Source organism: Galeopterus variegatus, unplaced genomic scaffold (assembly GCF_000696425.1).
Source record: "Galeopterus variegatus unplaced genomic scaffold, G_variegatus-3.0.2 Scaffold7551, whole genome shotgun sequence".
NCBI lineage: Eukaryota > Metazoa > Chordata > Mammalia > Dermoptera > Cynocephalidae > Galeopterus > Galeopterus variegatus.
This window is the reverse complement of record NW_007733662.1, coordinates 69,435-80,194: the sequence shown is the minus strand read 5'-3', so window position 1 is coordinate 80,194 and position 10,760 is coordinate 69,435. Positions and strand designations below refer to the sequence as shown.

Below are 10,760 nucleotides of genomic sequence, written 5' to 3'. Positions count from 1 at the left end.
TTTTTTAGTTTTTTTTTTTTTTTTTTTCGTGTCCGGCAACGGACTGCAACCCTCAGTGTCGCGCCCGTACTGGACCGGGACCGACAACGGGATCGCAACCCTCGGCGCTGCGCCCGCCCCTTGCTCAGCCAGTGAGCGGGAACCGGTCTGTATGTGGGATCTGAACCCTCGGCGGGAGCGCCGCCGCGCTTCCCAAGCAGCGCACTGTAGCAGTGCGCCACCGGGCCGGCCCCCTATTTTTAGTTTTTTGAGGAACCTCCATACAGTTCTTCATAATGGCTTTACTAATTTACATTCTCACCAACAGTGTATACAAGTTGCCTTTTCTCCCTATCCTTGCCAGCATTTGGTTTTTTAAAAATCTTTTTGTTAATAGCCATTATAACTGGGGTGAGGTGGTATCTCAATGTGATTTTGATTTGTATTTCTCTGGTGCTTAGTGATTGCTGTGGATTGTTTGAATTGTGTCCCCCACAGTCCCTGTACTAGAAGCTTAATCCCCACTGTGACTGTTAAGAAGGTGGGAAACCCTATTATGGTATAATAAGGTTGAAAGGTGGGGCCTTGAAGAGGTGATTAGATTGTGAGAACCATGCCCTAGTAAATGGATTAATAAATTAATGGTTTAATGGTGGTCATGGTCGTGGTTCTGAGGGCTTTAAAAGGAGAGCACATGAAGAACTCTTTCTTTCTCTCTGTTCTATCATTCTTGCCGAGTGACATCCTGCATTGCTATAGAGTCACCTCACCAGATGTGTTCCCTGGGCTGTGTACTTCGCAGCCTCCGAAACTATAAGCAATACATTTTATTTCTATATAAATCACCCAGTTTCAGGTATTTTGTTATAAGCAACAGAAACAGACTATTACAGTGATGTGGAGCATTTTTTCACATGCTTGTTGGCATTTACATGTTGTAAGTTAAGAAATGTCTATTCAGGTCATTTGTCTATTTTTAATTGGACTATTTGGTGTTTTTGCTTAGGAGTTGTTGAAATCCTGTCATTTGTGGCAACATGGGTGAGCCTAGAAGACATTATGTTAAGTGAAATAAGCCAGGTACAGCAAGATAAACACTGCATGTTTTAACACTGATATGTGGAAGCTAAAAAAGTTGATCTTACAGAGAGTAGAATAGTAGTTACTATTGGCTGGAAAGAGTAGGGAGAAGAGGGAAAGAAGAGTTGGGTTAACAGATACAAAATTATAGCTGGATAGGAGGAATAAGTTCTAGTGTCCTACAGCACTGTAGGGTGACTATAGTTAACAATAATTTATTGTATATTTTTAGATAACTAGAAGAAAGGATATTGAATTTTCCCAACATTAAGAAACAATAAATGTTTGAGGTGATGGGTATGTTAATTACCCTGATTTGATCATTACATATTGTACACATGAATTGAAATATCACATCGTACCTCATAAATATATAGAATTATTATGTGTGTATAAAACATTAATAAAAATGTAAAAAAAAATTGCCATATTTGATATTGGTTCATGTCAAAGTTAATTGAGTAGACTTAATGCATATATGACTGTAACTTCAAACTACTATGATTTGGCTAGAACATTAGGTTGTCAGCTGTTAAGATAGCAACCACTTAATAAAAAATTTCCCCAAATCCACAGAAATAGAAGACATAGCAATACATACCTTTTAAGCTGGGCTATTATTTTAATTGTAAATGTCATTCTTTTACAAGCTCAACTTTGAACAAGAGTCAAATTTGACTTTCATTACATAGCCAATAGCTTTTAGGAGTGAAGAGCACTTTTTCCTGGAGGTGACTGAGTTTAGGCTGCTGTCTCTGCCCACTTTGCAAAAAGCCTCTGATTTACTGAACACATGCTATTTTCTAACCAGTAGGATACCTGTCCCCAAATAAAAGGTGAGATGTATTCATGGAAACCATAAAGATTCTTTTTGTTTAATTTTCTTAAATTGTATTCTTTGTGCTCAGTAGTAGTCTTCAAAACTATGCTTTTCGGCTCAGTCTTAAAAAGTGACAGTTGAAGAAATAAATCCATGTAGGGTGTTTAAGGAAACTGTCAATTTTAGGGTGTTCAAAGTCAGGAAAACGTGAAAGGACTGAGAGTACTGAAAAAGGCGTAAGTGTAAGCCTTCGGGTCTGTCATAGTCCATTAGTGTTGCTATAACAAAATACCTGAGACTGGGTAATTTATAAATAGCATAAATTAAATTTATTGTTCACGGTTTTGGATGCTGAGAAGATCAAGATCAAGGTGCTGACAGTTTTCTGTCTGGTGAGGGTCTGGTCTCTGCTTCCATTCTTTGCTGCCAAGATGGCACCTTGAAGGCTGCACCCTCACATGGTAGAAGGCAGAAGGGCAAGAGGCATAAGATGGCACTAATTCATTCATAAGGGCAGAGCCTTCATAATTTAATCACCCCCCAAAGGCCCCACCTCTTAATACTATGACATTGGGGTTAACTTTCAACACATGAATTTGGGGGGCATTCAGACCATAGCAGTCTCCAAGCTCATCTTTGTTCTGTCAAAGGAGGAAGTACGTTGTGCATTTCTTGGTTTTCTTTAGGAGGTTTTCTCCATGGAGGATTTATAAGGATTTCTCTAGCATTCTGAACTTTAAGCTCATCCATCTTTGCTTTGACCTTACAAAGCTGAAGTTCAAGTAGAATTGCTAAATTGAGTCTTTAATGTTTGTACGAGGTCTTAATATGTGAGTTTTGGTCAAATATGATATCCTTTCTTATTGGATTCAATCATTACAGATAAGTATTTTAGTTATTTATTTGCTCTTTTTATGTTTTTCTCAGGCTACAAAACTCATTATCATCATCGTCATCATCTTTATCTCACTGGAGGAGGGGGCAGATTTTGTGGGGAAAAAAAAAGTTTTGAGAATAGAACAGAGGTCAATAGGTGGAAAATATAGCTAAGTATAAGAAACTTTTAGCTTGTTGTAAGAAAGAGTGTTCTAAAAGAGTTGTACAAAGGTAGACTGAGCTGTCTTCAATAAAATTAGTTAAGCTCTTTGATCCTCAATTTTATTTTCTTTGAAATGAGAATAATATATAATACACTTACCCCACAGAGTTCTTGTGATGCTTAAAAGGGTTAACCCAAAAAAGTACTTGACCTAGATCTGGCAAATATATATGTTCAAAAAACATTTGTTGAATGAACGAGGCTAGCTGCTAGTAGTCTCATCTCAGCAATTTTTTTTATGGCACAGTGGTTTTGTGGGAGGGTTTATTTTTTCCCCCAACCCACAGACATTATTTTTACGAATGGTCATTCTCAGTTTTTTAAACATAAATTTAAAAGGCAGTCCCTGAGGAGCTGGTTAGTTTTACATTATTTTTCAGGCAATTTAATTGTCTCTAGCAACTGAGTGAGGCTCGCTGTTGGGAATTTTACTCAGACATCTAGATTCTCTCATGAAAGCAGTATTTTTTTGTAGATTTCCCAGTGATTGGTTAGATTTCGCAAGTCTAGGATCAAGAAATTCAAGTCCATGTGCATCTTAGGTCTCTCAGCAACTCCAAACACTGTTGCTAAGCCACTAGGCTATTTCAGATGACCTTTTAAATCAAATGCAGTTTGCTTATTATGTGGCTATTTGGATAGCTTTTTTGTTTTGCAAATAATGGAGTGTTTCCTATCTGGGTTGGGCCTGTCACATTGGAATAATGATAAAGGCTATTTGTTCATTTAAAAGAATCCAACTCCTTGTATAGTTTACTTTAAAAACTTATCTGGTAGTTGAAAACTAAGGCTCCTATTTTGCGTGGGAGTTTTCCCCTTTGTTTTTAATAAAACCAAAAAGGTACATTTTTGGAGTGATTTTTTTCAAGAATGATGTTATAAAGTTGCAATTGAGTTAATCCTTTTTTAAAAAAGAGAAGTGTAGTGATAATGGAATATGGAATTTAAAATTGTATTTCAAACACACATATACTTAATGTACCTAAATGTTTATTTTCTCATTTAATTTGTACATTTACCAGAAAAAGTTGATCGAATTAGTATTCTGACCAAATTCTTATAAGAAACACTTTCACATCCATTTTCATGATTCATTTACCTCTCAGAGGTGCTAGTACTTCTTATGCTTACAGAATATAATAATTATAATAATACTTATATAATATCTCTGGGAGAGAGGGGCATTATCTTTCTTTAAAAAAATTTTTTTCTGTAATACATGAATTGAGGTTCACAGAGGAAGTCAGATAGCTTACCCAAAGTTATGTAGCTAGTAGGGATATAAAACTTAGATCTGCTGACTTAGTTCATTGTTCTTTCCACTACTACACACAGCTAAAGGTCAGTCTTTTATGTGTTTGTATTAATCACTTATATCAACTCTTTCCCATGTAAAAAGTACTGAACTGGTTTTATAACATGTTCATGAACTTGCATACATGTGTATATAGGTCTCTATGTAGGGTATCCAGTACAAGACCACAGAGAACTAGACACTTAACTTTTTTTTTTATTCATTCAATAAATATTTGTATGGCTTCTACCATGAGCCGGGCCATGGTTCTAGGAACTGGGGATATAATAATAAACAAAACAGACAAAAATCCCTGCCCTCTTGGAGTTCTAGTTTGATACATAGGTAATACAACAAGATAGCTCCTATAAACATGTTAGCAGGATATAAGGAGAAGAAAATAAAGCAGGGAAAGGGACTATGAAATGTCAGGAAGAAGGAAAAGTATTGAAATTTTAGATTAGAGTGACCCAGGAAGACCTCACCAAGGAGTGACTTTTTTATTTATTTATTTATTTATTTATTTATTTATTTATTTATTTAGTCCTGTTTGAGTCCGGCCGCACTGTGCTCAGCCAGTGAGCGCTGTGAGCGCACCGGTCATCCCTATATAGGATCCGAACCCCGGGAGCACTGCTGCGCTCCCAGCGCTGCACTCTCCCGAGTGCGCCATGGGCTCGGCCCTAAGGAGTGACTTTTGAACAGTGATCTGGAGGAAGTAAAGGAGCTAGCCCTGAGGTTGGTGAGGTAAGAGAGCTCTAAACAAGGAATAAGCAAGGGCAAAGGCCTTGAGAGGTAGGTGTCCCAGTGAGGAAGTCAGTGTGGCTGGAGTGGGGGTAATGAGGGAGGGAGTAGCGGGAGGTGAAATCAGAGAGGTAGCAGAGGACCTGGGTCATGTAGACTTGTAGGTTCTAGTAAGGTCTTTGGTTTTTACTTTGAATGAGATGGGAAAAGTTGGAATGATTTGAGCAGAGGAGAGACATAATCTGATTGAGGTTTTAACAGGATCAAGTTGGCTGCTTTAGCGATGCTAGATGTAGGAGGACAAGAGTAGAAGCAGGAAGATCAGTTAAAAGGCTATTCTAGTAATTCAGGCTAAAGATAATGGTGGCTTGGATCAGGGTGGTGGCAGCGGAGGTGGTATAAAATGGTCACACTCTTGATATATTTGACAATATAGCTGACAGGATTTGTTGACAGATTGAGCATTAAAGAGAAGATTAAAAGGTGACACCAAACTTTCTGGCCTGAGCAATAGAAGAATAGAGTTGCCATTAACAGAGATTAGGAAGATGATGGGAAGGGCTGGGTGGGGAGTATCGGGAACTCAGTTTTGGACCTGGTAAGTATGAAATGTCTAATTAGACTTCCGTGTAAAAATGTTAAGTAGACAGTTAAATTTTGGTTCTGAAGTTTAGGGGGAAAGTTCTGGCTGGAGATGTTTTTGGTAGTCATATGTGTATAGATTGCACTCATAGCTGAGAGGTTTTTTTATGATTATGCAAATTATGGGAATAATTTAACATAACTGATAATGTGACCTTGAAGATTTTAAACTTCAGGCTTTAAACAATACCAGCAAAATGGAGTATGCATTAAGCAAATGTCAGAACACACAAATAAATATTCCATAAGCAATTTCAGGTGATATGTAGATAAAGATATGCCAAGAGATATCATACAAGGGGAAAATTATCTAGTCTTTGCCATGGGCCGGGTGCTTAGGTCCAGGTATTCCAGTGCCAGTTTTATTCTGAGGAATCTGAGTTTTCATGAGTTAGTTTAATGAATGTGAAGCAAACCTGGGACTGGAACCCAGGTGTGTCTAATCCTAAAGCTCATGCTCTTCTTACTCTGTCCACACAAATCAAGTGTGCTCTTGACTTCCACCAGCTATCATGTGTCCATGTAGAGTAGTATAAAATTGAGCATTGGACAAGGGTTGTGAGACCTGAGTTTGAATCTTAAGTTTGCCAAGCTGAATGATTTGGGCAAGCCTTTTAACTTCTCTGGACATTAGTTTTCTCATCTATAAAAGGGTTGTAATTATACCTATCTCATAGGGTTGTTATAACAATCAAATGTGAAAGAGTTTATAAACTCTAAACCACTCTATGCATGTGTAGAGTTAATAATACTAGGAGATGATTTATTTACAATAGCATCAAGAATAAAATACTTAGAAATAAATTTATCAAAAGAAATGCAAGCCTTATACACTGAAAACTAAAAAACATTGTTGGAAGAAGTTAAAAATCTCCTGCTTTAGATGGAAAGACATCTCATGTTCATGTATTGGAAGAGGTAATACTATTAAGAATGCAATACTCCTCAAATTGATCTACAGATTCAACACAATCCCTATCAAATCCCAGCTGGCTTTTTTATGGTAATTGACAAACTGATCTTAAAATTCATATAGGAATGCAAGGGGCTCAGAATAGCCAAGACAATCTTGAAAAGGAAGAACAAATTTGAAGAACTCACACTTCTGATTTGAAGCTTATTACAAAGCCACAGTAATCAATGCAGTGTGATACTAGCATAAGGATAGATATATAGGTCTATAGATAGAAGAGTATTTAATCCAGAAGTCAATCTTTATATGTATGGTTAGTTGATTTTCAACAAGAGTGCCAAGACAATTGAAGAAAGAATAGTTTTTTCAACAAATGATGCTGGGAAAACTGAACATCCACATAAAAAAGAATGAAGTTGGATCTCTGTTTTTTACCATGCAAAAAAATTTAACTCAAATTAGAGCAAAGGCCTAAATGTAAGAGCTAAAACTATAAAACTCTGAGAAGAAAACAGAGGAATAAATCTTCATGACCATGGGTTAGACAGTAGTTTCTCAGATACAATACCAAGAACATAAACAACAAAGGAAAAAAATAGATAAATTGGGCTTTGTGAAAAACTTCTGTGCTGCAACTTATACTATCAAGAGTTAAAAGACAGTCTACAGAATGGGAGAAAATATTGGCAAATCATATATTTGATAAGGGACTTGCATCCAGATTATATAACGAGCTCTTACAACTCAAAAAGATCTATAACCCAATTAAAAAATGGTCAAGGATCTGGACATTTTTCCAAAAAAGATCTCCAATGCCATAAGTCCTTTGGGAAATGCAAACTAAAACCACAATGAAGTACCATTTCACACCCAATAGAATGGCTATAATAAAAAAGACAGATATAATAACTGTTGGTGAAATTAAACCCTCTTATATTGCTAGTGGGAATGTAAAATGGTGCAGCAACTTTGGAAAGCAGTCTAGCAGTTCATCAAAAGGTTAAGTTATCATTTGTCCCAGAAATTCCATTCCTAGGTATATAGAGAAGTGAAAACATGCATCCACACAAAAACTTGTAGGTGAATGTTCATAGGAACAATGTTCATAATAGCCAAAAAGTGGAAACCACACAAACATGGTATATTCATATAATGGAATATTATTTGGCAACAAAAAAGAGTGATGTGCTGATTCATGCTACACCATGGATGAAACTTGAGAACATTATGCCAAGTGAAAGAAGCCAGCCACAAAAGACCACCTGTTACCTAATTATATTTATGAAATGTCCAGGATAGTTAAATCTATAGAGACAGAAAGTAGATTAGTGGTTGCCTGGGACTGTGTGTAAGAGGCCATGTTGGGGGGCAGGGGGATGAGGAGTGACTGCTGATGAGCATAGGTTTCTTTTGGGGTGATGAAAATGTTCTAAAATTAATTGTGGTGATGGTTACACTGTCGGGTCCACCGCCGGCCGACCCGAACAGCCTTAGCCTCGTTCCTTTTGGTAGGTGAGCGAATGGCCCAGATTCCTCTTTCCCTCCGGTCCCCTTTGGAAGGTGACGGGGGAAGAGAGCCGTGAAGAGAGGTGAGCACACCACCGCCCCCAACCAGCCCAGTTAAAGGACACTCAGATGTGGCGGGGGTTCTGTCAAGCAGTTCCGTTTATTATCACACAGGCACTTGCTTTTAAAGGCAAATGGGGAAGGGAGGTTTTTTACATAATCCTATCAGCTTAAAGGTCAAGGGCATGCATCCTGTCTCAATGCCTAGCTATTGCAACCACACAGTGTTCACGAGTGCGGAAGCGCATATTTGGCCAATAAGGGTTCCCCCACCCTACTTCCTCCTGGCGCCGTCTTAGGCTGCCACATTAATATGCCCTTGTGGGCCCATAATGGCGCCGCTTGTAATGTCACTTAAGGTGGCATTAGTTTTTAAGGCCTGACAGTTACACAAATCTGAACATACTAAAAACCATTGAATTGTATATTTTAAATGGGTAGATTCTGTGGTAGATGAATTATATCTTAACAAAGCTGTTCAAAAATATTATTAGAGATGCTGTCTGTGGTTGTATTTGTTTTTTTATTCAGCTAAACTAAACAGCTTCTTTCAATGACGGATACTGTTTACATCATTCTAAAATATGTTGTGTGAAACAGTGAACTAATAACCTAGTAGCATTTCCTTAACTTTAAAGGTACTGTACAATGAGGATCTTTGAGTAATGTGCAAGTTTTCTGATTCCAGATCCTGGGGACTTTTTTCAGTTCTACCACCGTATTTCCCAAAGTTCTGTACTATATTGAACAAAAAATGCAGGTTTCTTTCTTTCTCTTTTTTTTAAGAGAGCTAAGAGGTAATTGCTTTTTTTAGACACGGAGTTTTTTTTTTTTTTTTTTTTTAAATCAGTTTGGTAGTTGGGTTCTAGGAAAGAAGAAAAACAGCACTAATTGAGAGACTCATATGTTCCTGACACTTGTGTTTGTTGAATATCTCCACATGCACTATCTGGGTTAATCCTTACAACAACCTGATGAAGTAGGCCTTGTTATTTCTATTTTACAAATGAGAAAACTGAGTCAGGTAATTTACTTCATCTAGCTTTTCGAATGATGAAGCTGGGATTGGAATTCAGGCTTCTAAATTCCAAGTCCCAGTATAGTCAAGGTTGATTGATAGTGGGGCTTCACCTTTAGTCTTGTGGTCCTATATTTTTTCACCTGGTTGCAGAAATATTGTAAACTCCAGTATGAATCACATTTCTATATGAAAAATTAGATGCTCAGATCAAATTCCCCAGATTATAAATTTGTAATTTTAGGTGTTATGCATATTATAGATTTCTCCATTTTATTTGAGCATAGATATAAAAAACTAACAATCTTACTTTTTTCTTCTTTCCCTCACTTGCAGCAATGGTGAACTAGACCCCTGGTCAGGAGGTGGAGTGACCAAGGACATCACAGACACCTTGGTGGCAGTCACCATCTCAGAGGGGGCCCATCATTTAGATCTTCGAGCCAACAATGCCTTAGATCCCATGTCTGTGCTGTTAGCCCGCTCTTTGGAAGTTAAACATATGAAGAAGTGGATTAGAGAATTCCAAGAGAGTGTGGAAAAGCAGCAATGAGTGACTTTTTATCATTTTCAGTTTCTTGTTTTATGTTCTCTCCACCCGCATTCCCATTTACTTTGGTTTTTATATGTAATTACTTTCCTTCTCATTAGATTTGGTGGGGCCCAGGTTGAGATAGAAGAGAGTGATGGTAGTGAGAGCAGCCATCCTACATGTGTGATTTCTGGGGTCCTTGCTGTGTTTGTGCCATCTCCAGGAAGAATCTCTTCATGACAGCTCTCCCACACCATCAGTGGCTCTCATAACCGGAGCAGAGTTCCTGACTGCTTTTCATAAGACAGAGAGTCACTTCCTTTGTTTCTCTGCAAGCAGGGATTTCTCTTTGGTTTTGAGGTTGAAGTCTCTTTGGCCCATTTGTAATTCCCCACTCCTACTCTCCAAAAAAAGAAAAGCAGTAGATAAGAATGATGAAATTGCAGCTGGTAGGAAGGATGTCCGATGCCAATTCAGGAAATGGCAGCCATTTCTTTTGTACTTGATTTAATGACTTTGGACTATGCTGTAAATAAAGAATAAGGCTGGACCTTATACCTGTGTGTTGCTTTTGAAACTCACTCCAGCTGTTGGGAATGCAGTGTGTACTGGGCTTGGCTGTTTTTGTAAAGTCTTTTAATTTCCTCTCTTCTACTTGGCACCTTTTCTTAGTTCTGGGATATTTGCCACTGTGGTACTGCCAGTAAGAAATCTGGCCTTTTTCTGCTCTATTTCTCTTTGTTTCTAGGTCAGTGTAGTGGGAATTTGGTTAAATTCTGCCAATTTAGGAAAATGACTCTGTTTTGCTTTTTACTTTAAATCTGGACAAGTTTTGTGCTATGATCACTGATGATTCCTCAGTAAGAAGCCTTTAAAAATTGATGAATCATCTATTCAGAAAGTAGAATATAATTATATTTGGCTTTAAGAAAAACATTTTTATTTTCTGGTGGTTGTTAATGCTGTCAGTAAAGCCAGAGTGTGAGGACACTAAGAGGCAGGTGCAAGAGAACTTTTCTGTATGACTTGCAAAAGACAAGCTGACTAATTCATGCAGGCAGCATATTTGACAT

The 10,760-nt window shown here is 37.7% G+C and overlaps 1 protein-coding gene across 1 annotated transcript in view; it reads left to right on the top strand.

The window, feature by feature from the left end:
• PRCP (prolylcarboxypeptidase (angiotensinase C)) overlaps positions 1-10,242 on the top strand; it is a 31,647-nt gene extending 21,405 nt beyond the window's left edge. The window contains exon 8 of the mRNA XM_008592066.1: positions 9,492-10,242. Coding sequence (XP_008590288.1) covers positions 9,492-9,708 — 217 coding nt within the window. The 3' untranslated portion in view covers positions 9,709-10,242. The remainder of the gene's footprint in view (positions 1-9,491) is intronic.
• Positions 10,243-10,760: the final 518 nt, after the last annotated feature.